The sequence below is a fragment of the Hyla sarda genome, chromosome 11, assembly GCF_029499605.1.
Source record: "Hyla sarda isolate aHylSar1 chromosome 11, aHylSar1.hap1, whole genome shotgun sequence".
Classification (NCBI taxonomy): domain Eukaryota; kingdom Metazoa; phylum Chordata; class Amphibia; order Anura; family Hylidae; genus Hyla; species Hyla sarda.
In genome coordinates, this window is record NC_079199.1 from 56,588,886 (window position 1) to 56,608,291 (window position 19,406).

At 41.2% G+C, this 19,406-nt stretch overlaps 1 protein-coding gene across 8 annotated transcripts in view; it reads left to right on the forward strand.

Annotated features, from left to right (window-relative positions):
* The window catches only part of CDIN1 (CDAN1 interacting nuclease 1), a 481,663-nt gene that overhangs the window by 364,910 nt on the left and 97,347 nt on the right, over nt 1–19,406 (forward strand). For 4 of the 8 annotated variants that reach the window (XM_056546010.1, XM_056546009.1, XM_056546013.1 and 1 more), the window contains one exon: nt 19,050–19,115. The exons of the other annotated variants lie outside the window; for them this stretch is intronic. In XM_056546010.1, the coding sequence (XP_056401985.1) occupies nt 19,050–19,115 (66 nt within the window). The remainder of the gene's footprint in view (nt 1–19,049; nt 19,116–19,406) is intronic. 8 annotated transcript variants of the gene reach the window in all.

Genomic DNA, 19,406 nt, shown 5'->3' on the forward strand with positions numbered 1-19,406 from the left:
CCACCGGAGCACCTGAAAGCTGAACACATTTATTCAGGAAAAGACATCAACTGCTGAGCCGAGAAGTTCGCGACGAATCGAATTTACTGTAAGTTCGCTCATCTCTAATATATTTAACTCTATATCAAAACATAGCCACTATTTTTAATTACTGGGAAATACATGTAAAAAAAATGTGTTTAAAAATATATTTTCCTTTTCATATATATCTAAATGTATATACACACATATATACACACATGTTATTGAGCAATATACAGTTCATGTTCCAGTTAAAAAGTGATAGTAAATATAAATAGTAATATATATATATATATATATATATATATATATATATTTCCAAAACCATAGTAAATATAAAATAATTGTATTATCTCTCTAAGTTATAACTTTACAAATATGGTTCATAGAGATGTATTAAGGTTCACTTTTTATGGTAAAAATAATTATGTTTTAAAAACCGATTCAAGTTGTATATATACACTGAAGGATATGATACATTAAAATATGCGAGTGAAGCAGTACATTATAGTGAACAAAATACAATGTTAATTTCTGGTTACCCTGCTGCGGCACTTATTCCGCAAAAACACAACAGAATTCTTGAAAATATAAGGTTTGTACTTACCACTCTTCGTTGTAGGCATAGTGTGAGTATACTATGGGAGGAGGAGATAGTCTATTAGAAGAGTTTTTAAGGAGTGATATGCAGTGTTTTTCTGCTTGAAGAGGAGTTACCTGGTCTTGGTCCTGTCTATGCGCAGTGCCGGCGTGATGTGTGAGCGTGAGGCGGGAGCACGCTTATACAAGCAGGGAATCCCGGCGCGTCACTTCCGGTCCCTGCTAAAGTGGTTGCTATGGATGCGCAGACGTCGCTGGATAGCGGCGCGCTGCATGTGATATGAGAGGCTGCGTGACGTAGTGGGCGCGCTCCGGTTGCTAAGGAGACCGAGACGCTTGTGCGCCGTGTCTCCCTGTGGACCGGGTATCAGCGAGAGACAACAGCGGCACATGCATACCGATGCCGCTGCTCAGAACCAACAGCCATTAGGTTAGCAATAGGCTATATATATGTTATCCGTCATAAATGAGCTATATTTAAGTGTGCTATATGGAAGGGTATGTAAGTATATGGTGTGTGGAGAACAGGTGGCTGTAATGCTGATGGCTAGACTAGATGGAAGGTAAATGTGTCTTGGTTCGATGTACTGTTTGGAGGGGTTAAGTGAATATAATATTTTGATAAATGTTAACTGGTGCTGTGTGTGGTTAAGGTTGCTGAGGTGTATGGATATCAGTAGGATTGATAGGGTGTACCAACTAGGTCCCAGTGGCAAAGAATGTATTTAGCCTTCTGCCTTGATTGCAAGGTGTATTGTATCTATGGATATCAGTAGGATAAGGTCTATTGATATCAGTAGGATGGATAGGGTGTACCAACTAGGTCCCAGTGGCAAAGAATGTATTGAGCATTCTGCCTTAATTGCAAGGTGTATTATATCAAGGGGGGAGGTTATGATTGAGTGGGTTTGCGCTTTATATGGAAGTAGATGCTTATACAAAGGACGAGATAAAGGTGAACTGGGGGTGGATGAGTGTGAAATATAAAGACGGGGGGGTTGGTGAAGGAATTACGAAGCGGATGGTGGTTGTGGTCTGATATCAGGGAGTTGGATAGTGTATACTATAAATGTAATTTTACTGGAAAGGGACAGTGTTGAATATATAGTTGTAGTTATATACCCATTACAACGGTATTGTCCAAATAATGTGTTATTAAAGTTTTATACACTCATTGAGTCCATTTGGATAAAGACAATGTAATTTAAAAATCCAGTATGCTTCACGTTTATTCAGGATCTGAGTCCTATTATCACAGTCGGCTGAAATCTGTTCTATCGGTGTTATGTTAATAAAAGAGAAGTCCTTATTATGCTTCTCAGTGATGTGACAGGAGACACTTTGTTTGAGGAGTCCTCTTGTACAGTTGTACCGGTGCCCGTTTAGATGTCTTCTAAGGGTCTGTGTTGTGCGTCCAACATATTATATCCCACACTTACACTCAATCAGATAAATAACAAAGTTGGAACTGCAGTCCAGATGGGTTTTGATAGAGAATGTAACAGAGGTAATATTGGAGGTGAACAAGATATTTTTGTGGAAGATGTTTTGGCAACAGAAGCAGCCCTTTTGTCTGCATTTGTATGAGCCTTTAGGAAGGGGGGGTTATTTTCTGTTGAGAAAATGTTGAAGTTTTCGGATCCTTTTTTCTTAAACGGTTTGGTGCTAACATATTTCTCAAAGTCTTTGCTCTCCGGAATGTGAATGCGGGAGCGGTTGGTAGATTATTTTTCAGGATGGAATCTTGCTGAAGAATGTGTCAGTTGTCTTTGAATATTTTTCGTATTTCTTTGTGTTGCCTGTTACATGTTGTATTAAAGTTTGTTCCAAAATTAGTGGTTTTTTTCTTTTTAGATATAGTAATGGGAGAGTTGGGCATTGGGTCCAGATCTTGATTAAGAGTGGGAGGGAGCAATGCTGATTGATTACTTAACAGGTTACGGGTAAATGCATCTTTTAGGATAGCTGCGGGATAGTTTTTTTGTCTGAAGCGATCCTGTAATATTCTGGACTGTGCTTTATAGTCCTCTGTTTTGGTGCAGTTCCTCCATATTCTGCGATATTGTCTGAAAGGTATATTTTTCAGCCATTTCTTATAATAACCACTTTTAAAATCCAAGAAGCTATTCGTGTCCACTTGTTTGAAATGTGTACATGTTGTTATTCGATTTTCTTCATGGCTTACTTCCAAGTCCAAGAACACTATAGTATCAGGGTTCATATTTGGGCTGAATTCCAAATCCCATGTATTATTATTGAGATGATGGATGAATTCTTCCGCACATTCTTTACCACCCTTCCAGATGATGAACAAGTCATCAATATAGCGCCTGTAATAGAGAATATTTTTATTGTAGTCAACATATCCATGTATGTATTCCATTTCGAACCCCCCATAAAAAGGTTTGTGTAACTGGGGGCCACACGGGTCCCCATTGCCGTTCCTTTTTCTTGGTGGTAAAGTTGGCCTTCATGGCTGAACACATTATGTCTTAGAATGAATTCAAAGCCATCCAGTAGGAACTTAATTTGTTCTTTTTCCAGACTCTCCCTTTGGCGAAAATAAGCTGTAGTTTTTATGCCGAGATCATGGCGGATATTGGAATATAAGGACATTACATCCAGGGTCAGAAAAAGATAATGAGGTTCCCAATGGCAATCTATAAGATCACGGATTAGACTGGGTGAATCTTTCAGATGGGAGGGGAGAGTTATGACAATTTTTTTCAGGTATAGGTCTATAAAATGTGATAATTGGCTGGTAAGTGATCCAATACCGGAGATTATTGGTCTTCCTGGTGGATTTTGTAAACTTTTGTGGATTTTGGGTAAATGAGAGAAAAATGCCAATTGGGGTGGGGATACTGTTAAAAATTGTTTCTCATTTTTGTTGAGTATGCCGTTACTGTATGCATTGGTGATAAGTTGAGAATAATTCTGATGAAAAATGGTAGAGGGGTCGTCTGTTAATTTTGTATAATATGAAGTATCTGACAGGATGCGGTTGGCTTCCCTTAGGTAGTCTTCTCTATTTTGGACCACTATTCCTCCTCCTTTGTCGGCGCTACGTAAAACCAAATCTTGATTGTTTTTCAAAGCACGGTTTTCTTCTTTAGTAAGGTTATTTTTCTTTTTACTGTACAGGGTTTTTGTGGGTAAGTTTGTCAGCTCTTCGAGCATGATGCTGTAAAAAGTATGTAGGTGGTGGCCCTTATGATGATGGGGGTAGAAGTTTGATTTTCCTTTTACGTCTTGATGTGTGTATTGGTCTTCAGACACATCTGCCACTGGTAGAGCTTGTGAAGGTTTGGATTTGTCGATTTCAAAGTGTCTCTTTAAGGTTAATTTCCGAATATAAGAGTTTAGGTCCACAAAAATATCAAAGTCATTTGTTATTTGTTATTTTTACCATAAAAAGTGAACCTTAATACATCTCTATGAACCATATTTGTAAAGTTATAACTTGGAGAAATAATACAATTATTTTATATTTACTATGGTTTTGGAAATATATATATATATATATATATATATATATATATATATTACTATTTATATTTACTATCACTTTTTAACTGGAACATGAATTGTATAATGCTCAATAACACGTGTGTGTATATATGTGTGTATACACATTTAGATATATATGAAAAGGAAAATATATTTTTAAACACATAATTTATACATTTATTTCCCACTAATCAAAAATAATGGCTATGTTTTGATATAGAGTTAGATATATATATATATATATATATATATATATATATATATATACATATTTTTAATACTGTTTTTATAGTATCCTTGTTATGGACCTGAGGAAGGCTTAATGCCGAAACGCGTTGTCCGAAACTACTGAATAAAAATTAGCTTTGTCCTGTGCCGGCCTGTGGTCATTTACCGTCCTCCAAAAAGAGCAGCGCCTCCTCTGAATACCGTCATTTTTTCATATCATTGTCCATCATGCAGCCAAGGAACCAAATATGGCCTAAGCCAGGGGTATTTCCAAACACGGGCCGAGCAGCTCAATAAAATATATGGTGCATTCCTTTCAATATCAGAAGTGATGTACAAAAAACATGTCCCACAAATGATACATTTGTGAAAAAAGCAAATTTAGAATTTTTAACACTGACTTTGTAATAATTCCTGCCAAAAAACGATGGTGTTAAAATACTCACTGTACCCCCTAGCAAATACCTTGAGGGGTCTAGTTTTTAAAATGGGGTCATTGTGGGGTTCCTATGTTCTACCACCTTCAAATTTCTGCAAACCTTGCATACCACATAAAAAAAGATGTACTTTTCAAATTTTCTAAATTTCAAGTTAAATTGTTAGGCTTCTAATTCATTTAAAATGTTAATTAAAAAAATGCTGTCAAAATAAAGTAGACATCTGAGAGTATATGTTTTGTAAACTATTTGGTCAGAAAGTGGAAATGTATGCAACCTGTTAGTGTTAAAATAGCAAAAAATCTTTATTTTTAAAATTTCATGATTTTTTACATTGTAAAAAAAAAAAAAACTACAAATGATATTGGCTTACTTTTACTATGTACATGAAGGACGACTTGTGACAAAAAAACAATGTCAGAATTATCGTGATTGGCAAAACGTTACCAGAGCTATTCTCTAATAAAGTCAGATATTCCCGATTTGAAAAAACAGGCCTGGTCTTTCAGGGATGTACAGGTTTACTTGTATTTGTCCTTAAAGGGATACTCCGCCTCTAGACATCTTATCCCCTATCCAAAGGATAGGGGATAAGATGTCTGATCGCGGGGGTCCCGCTGCTGGGGACCCCCGGGATCTCTTCTGCAGCACCCCTCTGTCTTTACTGCACAGAGCAAACTCGCTCTGTGCGTAATGACGGACGATACAGGGGCCGGAGCATTGTGACATCACAGCTCCGCCCCTCATGATGTCACGGCCCGCCCCTTTAATGCAAGTCTGTGGGAGGGGGCGTGGCGGCCGCCACGCCCCCTCCCATAGACTTGTATTGAGGGTGCGTGCCGTGACATCACGAGGGGCAGAGCCATGACGTCACAATGCTCCGGCCCCTGCTGCAGCCGAGGTCCTGGGGGTCCCCAGTATTGGGACCCCCGCTGTCAGACATCTTATCCCTATCCTTTGGATAGGGGATACGATGTCTAGGTGCGGAGTACCCCTTTAAGGTGTTAAATAATATATACCAAATATTAGGGATGTAAGAAAAAATCGATTTGCACAATTATCGCGATTTTTTGTTCCGCGATACTGAATCGATTTTAAAATTCTGAGAATCGATTTTTTTTTATAAATTATTATAATTAACATTTACTGTATTTCACTCACTGAGTCAGTCCTATTTGTCTGTCTTATTTTTTTTTATAACCCTTAAACTCCTGACCACTAGTTGGCAGTGTACCTGTTATCAGCTCTGTCCCACTCGCAGGCTGCTACCGCGAGACTACAGACTCAGAACAAACAGGAAGGAGAACGTACGCACTCACAGGACAACTCTCGCGGGATCTTGTTCTTTCTCAGCTAGAATAAGTTTTCCCAAGCTTTTAATAGGGAATATCGCGATATATCGTGATATATCGCCAACATGACAGTATCGTGATATATTGCGATATATCGAATCGCCACCCTGGTATCGCGATTCGAATCGAATCGCCAAATTATTGGCGATTCACACCCCTACCAAATATATAAATCACATACCATGTATCAAATGGGTAAGTTTCAATGTTTACAACGAAGTGAGGGGGAGGCATACAGACTGCGTTATCACTATAAATTGCACATTTCACAACAAAGTACAGGACCATCTAATCACTGAATAATCATTGTGAACAATGTCTGCTCTGTACTAAAGCACATTTGTAACTTTTGTTCTAGTGACCTACTAAAACAATATCCCCGGCCATATGAATAATTGCTACGCTCCTTATATTTAACACATCCAGGACGAAGGGCGTACAGGTATACCCTTGCGTCCTGGTACTTAAAGGGGTACTTCACCCCTAGACATCTTATCCCCTATCCAAAGGATAGGGGATAAGATGTCGGATCGCCATGGTCCCGCTGCTGGGGACCCCCGGGATTGCCGCTGCGGCACCCCGCTGTCATTACTGCACAGAGCGAGTTCGCTCTGCACATAATGACGGGCAGTACAGGGGCCACGATTAATGCCGGGCACCGGAGATTGGGCCAATGCCCAGCATTAAACCTTTAGACGCCACAATCAAAGTTAATAGCGGCGTGTAAAGTGCTGAGTTACTCATATAAAACTGGGGGCTCAACTTAAATTTATTAAACAGAGTGCAGTGGATTGTGTACAATTGTATAACCAAACAAAAGTGGAAAGATTACACACTAAAAGCTGAAGCGCACACCCAAGTATCAACACAGTACGATATCACATGACCCAAAAAGAATATACCGTATTTATCGGGGTATACCACGCACCGGCCTATAACACGCACCCTCATTTTACCAAGGATATTTGGGTAAAAAAAGTTTTTTACCCAAATATCCATGGTAAAATGAGGGTGCGTGTGTGCGCGTGTATACCCCGATATACCCACAGGAAAGGCAGGGGAGAGAGGCCGTCGCTGCCCGCTTCTCTCCCCCTGCCTTTCCTGGGGTCTAGAGCCCTGCTGCCGGCCCTTCTCTCCCCCTAGCTATCGGCGCCGCTGCCCGTTCTGTCCCCCTGACTATCGGTGCCGGCGCCCTATTGCCGGCGCCGATAGCCAGGGGGAGAGAAGCGGCGCCGACAGCCAGGGGGAGAGAAGGGGCAGCGGCACCGATTGCCGGCGCCGCTGCCCCGTTGCCTCCCCCCATCCCCGGTGGGTCGGGTCCGCGCTGCTGCAGGCCTCCGGCGTGTGTCCCCTGCATCGTTGCTATGCGCTGCACGGCGCATGACGTCAGTGCGCCGCGCCGTGCATAGCAACGACGCAGGGGACGCACGCCGGAGGCCTGCAGCAGCGCGGATCCGACCCAGGTAATTATGCCACCGGGGATGGGGGGAGGCAACGGGGCAGCGGCGCCGGCAATGGGTGCCGCTGCCCCTTCTCTCCCCCTGGCTGTCGGTGCCGCTTCTCTCCCCCTGGCTATCGGTGCCGGCAGTGGGGCGCCGGCACCGATAGTCAGGGGGACAGAACGGGCAGCGGCGCCGATAGCCAGGGGGAGAGAAGGGCCGGCAGCAGGGCTCTAGACCCCAGGAAAGGCAGGGGGAGAGAAGCGGGCAGCGACGGCCTCTCTCCCCCTGCCTTTCCTGGGGGTGTATCGGCGTATAACACGCACATAGACTTTAGGCTAAAAATTTTTGCCTAAAAAGTGCGTGTTATACGCCGATAAATACGGTATATTTATTAAATACACCGCAGGTACAATACAGACATGTTAAAAATTATTAACATGGTGCACAATAGTATAAATGACCCACAGTTCAGCTACATGTCATGTACTGGCTAGAGTGGTGAGAGGTACAAATCCAATAATACAAATATATAATGCACAATGCCCAATAGTGAAATAAAGAACAAATAATAAATGATATACCATATACTATGATAGCATATCAGTGCAGTATAACAAACAATACCCACAACACCAACACGATAGACAAGGACCAGATAGACGTAGAGCTGTGGGAATAAAAGTGAAAATGTGTGCTTCAAACACCCCAAGCGTTCCGTTGTTCAAGGCAACTTCCTCCGGGGAGTCAAAGTGCTAAGTTAACGTTGCCAGTAGCTCAGGTATGCTGATCGGGACATCTGTGGTGAAATGGCGGGTCCTGATCATCTGAGTGCATGGCGGGAGGGCCCTTACCTGCCTACTCGCTGTCTGATCGGTCCTCTGCTGCTCCCAGCCAGCCATGCAGGCTGGAGCAGCAGAGCACCGATAACACTGTACCGCGATCAGTGCCGCCCGCTATTAGAGGCGGGTCCCGGCTTCACTATGACGCCGGGCCCGCCGCGATATGATGCGGGGTCACACGGTGACCCCGCTTTATATCGCAGGAACGGGACCCAGGACGTACCCATACGTCCTGGGTCCTTAAGACGTTAATAATGTAAAAAAGTTTGTAAAAAATCATGCACATGAAAATTAAAAAAAAATTGGGATTGACAAAACACATCCCTGTATCACACACTGCATTAGGCAAAACACTATAGTATGTATTGGTTTTGCCCAGCTTGTTCCTTTAAGGAACTGATGGCAATAAAAAAAATGATTGCCTTCCTAATACACTTCATTCACTTGCCAGTCCGTAGTAAACCTCTCTTCTGTCAGATTAGGAGGCACATGCCAGTTACTGGCTTGAGCTAAAGTAAATCAGCCATGTGCAGAACATGCTGCATTCTAGGTCTGCACGATTTGGGAAAAATGTGCGATTGCAATTGTGGAGTTAAATATTGTGATATCGATATGCGATTGCGATATAATAAACAAATGGGGAAAATGCTCCTATTTAATTTTTAATTCCTCTATTTCATATAGCCAACCCCCCAAATTTCATGTTTATTGACTGAACATAAAATGGAGGGGATTAGATATGAAATTGGGAGAAATTAACTTAATTCCTGCTCCACATTTCATGTGCCTGGCCTGATATACTGTAGTCCGCGTACTCTCCTGATATACTGTAGTCCGCGTACTCTCCTGATATACTGTAGTCCGCGTACACTCCTCATATACTGTAGTCCGCGTACTCTCCTGATATACTGTAGTCCGCGTACTCTCCTGATATACTGTAGTCCGCGTACTCTCCTGATATACTGTAATCCACGTACTCTCCTGATATACTGTTGTCCGCGTACTCTCCTGATATACTGTAGTCCGCGTACTCTCCTGATATACTGTAGTCCGCGTACTCTCCTGATATACTGTAGTCCGCGTACACGCCTGATATACTGTAGTCCACGTACTCTCCTGATATGCTGTAGTCTGCGTACTCTCCTGATATACTGTAGTCCGCGTACTCTCCTGATATACTGTAGTCCGCGTACTCTCCTGATATACTGTAGTCCACGTACTCTCCTGATATGCTGTAATCCACATACTCTCCTGATATACTGTTGTCTGTGTACTCTCCTGATATACTGTAATCCACGTACTCTCCTGATATACTGTTGTCCGTGTACTCTCCTGATATACTGTAGTCCGCGTACTCTCCTGATATACTGTAGTCCGTGTAACATAGTAACATAGTTCATAAGGTTGAAAAAAGACCAGAGTCCATAAAGTTCAACATATAACCCTAATAAGTTCCTATTGAGTTGAGTTGATCCAGAGGAAGGCAAAAAAAAACTCATACTAGAGGTAAAAATTCCTTCCCGACTCCAATATGGCAGTCAGAATAAATCCCTGGATCAACCTTCTGTCCCTATACATCTAGTATACATAACCAGCAATATTATTACTCTCCAAAAATGCATCCAGACCCTTTTTGAACTCTATTACAGAGTTCACCATGACCACCTCCTCCGGGAGAGAATTCCACAGTCTCACTGCTTTTACAGTAAAGAACCCCGGTCTGTGCTGGTGTAGAAACCTTCTTTCCTCTAGACGTAGAGGATGCCCCCTTGTTATAGATACAGTCCTGGGTATAAATAGATCATGGGAGAGATCTCTGTAATGTCCCCTGATATATTTATACATAGTTATTAGGTCGCCCCTAAGCCTTCTTTTTTTTAAACTAAATAACCCCAATTCTGATAATCTTTCTGGGTACTGTAGTCCTCCCATTCCCCGAATTACCCTGGTTGCCCGTCTTTGAACCCTCTCCATCTCCACTATATCTTTCTTGTACACTGGTGCCCAGTACTGTACACAGTATTCTATGTGTGGTCTGACTAGTGATTTGTACAGCGGTAGAATTATTTCCTTGTCGTGGGCATCTATGCCCCTATTGATGCACCCCATGATTTTATTAGTCTTGGCAGCAGCTGCCCGACACTGGTCACTACAGCTAAATTTACTGTTAACTAAGAATCCGAAGTCCTTTTCCACGTCAGTCGTCCCAAGTGTTCTCCCTTTTAATACATTTCCCAGCCCGGATTTTTCTTCCCCATGTGCATTACCTTACACCTATCCAGATCCATTTGTAACAGTGCACTGTCCTCTATAGTGTTTACCACTTTACAGAGTTTCATGTCATCTGCAAATATTGCTACTTTACTATTCAACCCCTCTGCAAGGTCATTAATGAATATATTAAATAGGACAGGACCCAAGACGGACCCCTGTGGTACCCCACTAGTAACAGTCACCCAATCAAAATAAGTACCATTAATAACCACCCTCTGTTTCCTATCATTGAGCCATTTACTTACCCACTTGCACACATCCTCCCCCAGCCCAAACCTTCTCATTTTATGCACCAACCTTTTATGTGGAACCGTATCAAATGCTTTGGAAAAATCCAGAAATGCGACATCCAGCGATTGCCCCTGGTCCAGTCTGGAGCTCACCTCCTCGTAAAAGCTGATCAGGTTAGTTTGACAGGACCGATCCCTCATAAATCCATGCTGATACGGGGTCATACATTTATTATTATCAAGATATTCCAAAATAGCATCTCTTAGGAAACCCTCAAACAATTTACATACAACCGAGGTTAAGCTAACAGGTCTATAATTTCCAGGGTCACCTTTTGACCCCTTCTTAAATATTGGCACCACATTTGCCATGCGCCAGTCCTGGGGAACAGTCCCTGTCACTATAGAGTCCCTGAATATTAAATTACTTAATTCCTTTAGAACACGGGGGTGAATGCCATCTGAACCTGGTGATTTGTCTATTTTGATTTTTTTGTAGGCGGCACTGTACTTCTTCCTGTTTTAGACAGGTGACCTGTACTGGGGAGTTTACCTTATCACACTGTATTTCACCTGGCATTTCATTTTCCTCAGTGAATACAGTGGAGAAGAATTTGTTTAATATATTTGCTTTTTCCTGATCCCCGTTTATAATTTCTTCCTCATAATTTTTTAAAGGGCATACACTTTCATTTTTGACCTTTTTGCTATTTATATAGTTAAAGAACATTTTGGGGTTTTACTCTTTGGCAATGAGTCGTTCTGTCTCAATTTTTGCGTCTTTTATCTGTTTTTTTACATATTTTACATTTTTCTCTACAGCTTTTTTAATGGTTCCTCACTGCTGTCCTGTTTTAGTAATTTAAATGCTTTATTATTGTCATTTATTTCCCCCTTAACATTTTTATTCACCCATATTGGTTTTCTTTTATTTCTGACCCTTTTATTCCCATAAGGTATATACATCTTACAGTGAAAATGTAAGATATTTTTTTAAGTCTCCCATTTAGTGTCAGTATTGCTTTTTTGAGGACATTATCCCATTTTATATTGTTAAGGGCTTCTCTGAGTTGATCGAACTTTGCCTTGCTAAAGTTCATTGTTTTTGTGGCCCCTCGAAAGATTTCCTTATTGAAGAACAAGTTATAATGTATTATATTATGATCACTATTTCCTAGCTGTCCCACATTAATTACTCTGTCAGGTACGTTGGTTAATATTAAAGGGGTACTCAGGTGCTTATATATCTTATCTCCATCAGGGAACGCCCGCGATCATGCACGCGGTACCACGTTTGTTATCAGTGCGTGTTCGCTCCGGGTATGATCACGCTCGACCGCAGAGCCGGCGGGGTGTGACGTCACGCTCCCAAACCCCCCCCCCCCCCCCCGCCCCCGTGTGACGTCACGCTCCGTCCCTCAATGCAAGCCTACGGGAGGGGGCGTGATACCTATCACGCTCCCTCCCGTAGGCTTACATTGAGGGGTGGAGCGTGACGTCACACGGGGGCGGGGGCGTGATGTCACACGCCGCCGCTCTGCGGTCGAGCGTAATCAGAACACGCTCCGGGCACTGATTACAACGGGGTGTTGCGTGCATGATCGCGGGGCGTCCCCAGCTGCGGGACTCCCACGATTAGGCATCTTATTATGTGTAAGCACCGTAGTACCCCTTTAAGTCTAGTAGGGCGCCCCCTCTGGTAGGGCCCTGCACCATTTGGGACAGATAATTGTCTTTAGTTATAGTCAGAAACCTGTTTCCTTTATGAGATTCACAGGACTCAGTCTCCCAGTTTATATCAGGATAGTTAAATTCCCCCATTATTATCACATCATTTTGATTTGCTGCCTTGTTTATTTGCCTCAATAATTGATCTTCTGCCTCTTCCATTATGTTTGGTGGCTTATAGCAAACCCCTATCAGAATTTTCTTTATTTTCATCTCCATATATTTCTCCCCATAATGACTCCACATTATCGTTTCCCTCCCAAATATCCTCCAGCAGTGCGGCCTTCAAATTGGACTTTACATAAAGACAGACTCCGCCCCCTTTCCATTTTTTCCGATCCTTCCTAAATAGACTATAACCCTGTATGTTGACCGAACTCTCCTGATATACTGTAGTCCGCATACTCTCCTGATATACTGTAGTCTGCGTACTCTCCTGATATACTGTAGTCCGCGTACTCTCCTGATATACTGTAGTCCGCAGCCCTACTACATTCTTTCAAAGTAGTGAATGTAGAATAATCCTGGTAGAAAGTTGCAAAAATTAGCAAATTTTTTTTTTTGTCTACCAAAAGCAGGTGTCAACATAATGATAAATCCCTTTCTGTATTTCTTTCTGGAATCCATTTCTTGATGTTATCTTAAAAAAAAAGTGTGTGTGTGGTTGCCAGGAATAATGTACAGATCACTCCCATTAAACGGTCTTAGGGCTCTTTCACACTACCACTAGGCACCGTTAGGGGTATTTCCATTATAAAATGTCAGGAGTTTAGCGGTAGAAACATTTCTGCATGTACGTTATTCTTCTCCCGCTACCTCCTCCAAAATAACAGACACAAGACGGACCCCATACAAAGTCAGTGGGAGCCGTATGTGTCCCTTGTGCAGAAGTGTGAACCTATCCTTAAATGAAATGGCTGTGTTCCACCCGTATTTACTCTAAAACCACAGAAATCTGTGATAAACCGTGTGTACAAGAACCCTTTAATTTAAAGGGTCATTTCATTGCGGCGGCAGGATACAAGTTTAAACTGCCATCTAATCTGTAGCCCATTGCAATAGTTAGCAGTATATGGCATTGCTGAAAGTCTCATTCTATATGACTTCTGACAATCCTACATACCTTTCATTTTAGCAGCAGGCTACAGAGCTGTTGGGAGTTTAAACTTGTTTCCTGCTGCCACAATGAAATGAGAGCTTCCACATACATTAGTAACATAGTAACATACAGTGGGGCAAAAAAGTATTTAGTCAGCCACTAATTGTGCAAGTTCTTCCACTTAAAAAGATGAGAGGCCTGTAATTTTCATCATAGGTATACCTCAACTATGAGACATTATGAGAAAAAAAATTCATAAAATCACATTGTCTGATTTTTAAAGAATTTATTTGCAAATTATGGTGGAAAATAAGTATTTGGTCACCTAAAAACAAGCAAGATTTCTGGCTCTCACAGACCTGTAACTTCTTCTTTGAGTCGCCTCTGTCCTCCACACATTACCTGTATTAATGGCACCTGTTTGAACTTGTTATCAGTATAAAAAACATCTTTCCACAACCTCAAACAGTCACACTCCAAACTCCACTATGGTCAAGACCAAAGAGCTGTCAAGGACACTAGAAACAAAATTGTAGAATCTGCAATAGGCAAGCAGCTTGGTGTGAAGAAATCTACTGTGGGAACAATTATTAGAAAGTAGAAGACATACAAGACCACTGATAATCTCCCTCGACCGGTGCTCCACGCAAGATCTCACCCCGTGGTGACAAAATGATTACAAGAACAGTGAGAAAAAGTCCCAGAACCACACGGGGGGAACTAGTGAATGACCTGCGGAGAGCTGGGACTAAAGTAACAAAGGCTACCATCAGTAACACACTACGCCACCAGGGACTCAAATCATACAGTGCCAGACATGTCCCCCTGCTTAAGCCAGTACATGTTCGGGCCCATCTTAAGTTTGCTAGAGAGCATTTGGATGATCCAGAAGAGTATTGGGAGAATGTCATATGGTCAGATGAAATCAAAGTAGAACTTTTTGGTAAAAACTCAACTTGTCGTGTTTGGAGGAGAAAGAATGCTGAGTTGCATCCATAGAACACCATACCTACTGTGGAGCATGGGGGTGGAAATATCATCCTTTGGGGCTGTTTTTCTGCTAAGGGACCAGGACAACTGATCAGTATAAAGGAAAGCATGAATGCGGCCATGTATCGTGCAATTTTGAGTGAAAACCTCCTTCCATCAGCAAGGGCATTGAAGATGAAACGTGGCTGGGTCTTTCAGCACGACAATGATCCAAAACACACCGCCTGCATGGAGGAATGGGCCAAAATACCAGCAACAGTGTGTGAAAACCTTGTGAAGACTTATAGAAAATGTTTGACCTTTGTCATTGCCAATTAAGGGTATGTAACAAAGTATTGAGATAAACTTTTGTTATTGACCAAATACTTATTTTCCACCATAATTTGCAAATAAATTCTTTAACCCCTTAAGGACTCAGCCCATTTTGGCCTTAAGGACTCATTTTTTCCTCCTCGCCTTCTAAAAATCATAACTCTTTTATATTTTCATCCACAGACTAGTATGAGGGCTTGTTTTTTGCGTGACCAGTTGTCCTTTGTAATGACATAACTCATTATATCATAAAATGTATGGCGCAACCAAAAACACTATTTTTGTGGGGAAATTAAAAAGAAAAACGCAATTTTGCTAATTTTGAAAGGTTTCGTTTTCACGCCGTACAATTTATGGTAAAAATGACGTGTTCTTTATTCTGAGAGTCAATACGATTAAAATGATACCCATTATTACATACTTTTCTATTATTGTGCTTAAAAAAAATCACAAATTTTTTAACCAAATTAGTACGTTTATAATCCCTTTATTTTGATGACCTCTAACTTTTTATTTTTCCGTATAAGCGGCGGTATGAGGGCTCATTTTTTGCGCCATGATCTGTACTTTTTTTTGATACCACATTTGCATATAAAAAACTTTTAATGCATTTTTTATAATTTTTTTAAAATAAAATGTATTAAAAAAGTAGCAATTTTGGACTTTTTTTTTCGTTAACGCCGTTCACCGTACGGGATCATTAACATTTTATTTTAATAGTTCGGACATTTAGGCACGCGGCAATACAAAATATGTCTATAAAATAAAAAAAATTACGCTTTTTGGGGGTAAAATAGGAAAAAACGGACGTTTTACTTTTTTATTGGGGGAGGGGATTTTTCACTTGAAACACTTGAATAGTCCACATAGGGGACTATTCATAGCAATACCATGACTGCTAATACTGATCTGTTCTATGTATAGGACATAGAACAGATCAGTGTTATCATCGATTTTCTGCTCTGGTCTGCTCGATCTCAGACCAGAGCAGGAGACGCCGGGAGCCGGAAGGAGGAAGGTGAGGGGACCTCCGTGCGGCGTTCTGAATGATCGGATCCCCGCAGCAGCGCTGCGGGCGATCCCATCATTCATTGAAATCGCGCACTGCCGCAGATGCCGGGATCTGTATTGATCCCGGCACCTGAGGGGTTAATGGCAGACGCCCGCGAGATCGCGGGCGTCGGCCATTGCCGGCGGGTCCCTGGCTGCGATCAGCAGCCGGGATCAGCCGCTCATGACACGGGCATTGCTCCGATGCCCGCTGTTATGTACAGGACGTAAATGTACGTCCTGGTGCGTTAAGTACCACCGCACCAGAACGTACATTTACGTCCTGCGTCCTTAAGGGGTTAAAAATTAGACAATGTGATTTTATGGATTTTTTTTCTCATTATGTCTCTCATAGTTGAGGTATACCTATGATGATAATTACAGGCCTCTCTTATCTTTTTAAGTCTGAGAACTTTTGGTGGCTGAGCACAATTGGTGGCTGACTAAATACTTTTTTGCCCCACTGAGTTTGTAAGGTAAAAAAAAAAAAAAACACAAGAGTCCATCGAGTTCAACCTAAAACCCTGTTGATGTGTGTTGATGCAAAGGAAGGCAAAAAAAACACATGAGGCTGATGCTAATTTCCCCGTGACAGAGGAAACATTCCTTCCAGACTCCAATATGGCGATCAGAATAAATCCCTGTATCAGCGGTCTATCCCCATAAATTCATTTTCCATAACCTGTAATATTATATTCTTCTAGAAAAACATCCATATCCCCCTTCAACTTGTTTACTGAGTCAGACATCACAACATCATGTGGCAGAGAGTTTCACAGTTTCACTGCTCTTACAGTAAAGAATCTCTGTCTGTGATGATGGTGAAACCTTCCATTTGTCATAGTTACCAGCCTAGGTATAAATGATCCCTAGAACGATCTCTGTATTGTGCATTCATATGTTTGCATGTTGTGATAATACCGCCCCTAAGACGTCTTTTCTCCAAACTAAATAACCCCAATCTTGATAACCTGTCTTGGTACTGTAATCCTTCCATACTATTAATAGTCTTTGACACTCTCCTCTGCACCATCTCCAGTTCGGCCATGTCCTTCTTAAATACAGGTGCCCAAAATTGAACACAATACTCCGTATGTGGTCTGACTAATGATTTATACAGAGGCAAAACTATGTTCTTGTCACGAGCCTCTATGCCTCTCTTGATACACCCCATGATTTCGTTATCCTTGGCAGCAGTGGGACCAGCTGACCGTCCAATGTGCATCTGACTTGAGGGAGAAAAGGTTTGGGCATGTAGGATTTCAAAAGCCTCAGCACTTTGTTTTTTGGAAGAACTGTCTGGTAGCAGCTTCCTCCCTGTATAAAAAATATGAGAATACTCTGCAGAGCTGAAGATGCATGTGTGTATATGGGAAACGGAAGAGAGCGTTATTGACTGAATAAACACATAACTGACAGCTATTGAAGGTGTATGGGCGCCTATAGGCTGAGTTTATATGCAACATTGTGGTCAGTTACAAAGTTCAACCCAAAACAAAGCAAAAGGTGGAACTTGGTTGCATTCAAGATTTTCTCGGTGTGGGTTCAACTCCTGGTTTTGGTAAAAAAATTCTGCCCCAAAAAATACGAAGTGTGAACCCTTTCTTTTACTAAAATTATTTTACAATCTTAGGGTATTTTTTAGGCAAGTGAAAAGCAATTATATTGCCTTTATGCTTTTTCCCATGTCTTCAGTACAAATTCAGATTATTCACTGTACCTTAATGTTAATGTATCTTCCCAGCACTGTGCCTAATGTTACTGATATCATAAGTGTGGTTTATTGTGCTTTGTAACAAAGTGACATGGAAGGTCAGACCGGCATTGTTTGTGCTCGTACTGTTATATTGCTTTGTATTGTGCTGTAGGAGCATTACAATCTTGGTTTTCTGAGACTATTGGAGGTTGGTAGGAACATTATGCAAGAAAGAATGTGCATTAGTCCCAAGCATAAAGCATCCAGTTCTAGCTGTCACTATTTTAATTAGATGAAACAAGGCCGAACACTAATGAAACCTGACTCTCTCATTAACATTCTGAAGGGTTTGGGATACATGTCTGAAGGGGAATCTAGTGAGGGAAACATTGTTTGTTTCTCCTGCAATGGTATACATTGACGTTCCATGCAGCTTCAATTATCCTGAAAAGCTTTGGTTTTTATCTTCGGTTGTAGAAATAATTTAAGTTTATAAAAATTATAACAATGAAAGATATATTGTAGTATAGTTTGTGTGGATTCTGATTACTTAATGTTCTGATTTTAAATTACTCATTTTGGAATGTATGTTTTTCTCAATAGGTATTTATAAATCCCTCAGATAATGTGAGCTATTTAATTAAATGTGTTCTTTTAATTAAAACAAAAAAACTACAACTTCATATGTGTGTAAAGTAATCAATAGAGCATACTCACCTCACTCAGTCTAACTTCAGCATTCCAGTCTGCCGTCATGCAACTGTGATCATACCCTGATGGTGCGCACTCTTAGCTCTCCTGATGATGTTCAGACCTACTGCTTTGATATTGCAGTCAGTTTGGAATGACATCAGCAGACCAGGGAGAGCATCTTATCAAAATAAGTAAACAGAGGAGAATGGGCAGACTGGAATTCTGGCTCTGAATTGGGCCTGGTGTGTTTGCTTTATTTCTTATTATTTTACACATATAGCAAACTGTAATTAGTTTTATATTTTTTTTAACTTAATAGAAAGACGCCTTTAAATGTTGCCAGGCTGGAGTGAAAAATAAAAGCATAATTGCCTGCTACAGTTCCCCACTGCCACAATTCTGAAGCTACCCTGTCCCTGCTGCTTACTATTTTCTGGTGATGTCTCAACGCTTTTACTGGTGATATCTCGACACAAGGAAGTGATAACACTCACTGGCTACAGAGACGACCCAACTCATCCACTGTTTGTCACTTTTTTTGTGTCGAGAGTGGAACCAAAAAGTGCAGCAAGAGCGAGCACCACCAGAAAAGCTGCAATGGGGGATTGTGGCAGGTGAGTATTTATATATTTTTTATTCATTTTTAGTCCAGGTTGGCCATATTTCAAACATTAAAAAGACTCTGGAGGACTCATGTAAATGGACACCAAACTTGGGTTGAGGTGGAGTATAGTTTACTTTATCTGAATTATGACCCAAGTACGGTAATAGATCTTCTGTTTTATATGCAGCAGGACTGACTCGAATAACACCTGCAGTACCACAAGGCCTAAAAAATACCATCAGACAGTGAAAATAAATGGCAAAAAACAATGTCCACATAATACTTCCTTCAAAAAAGTAAC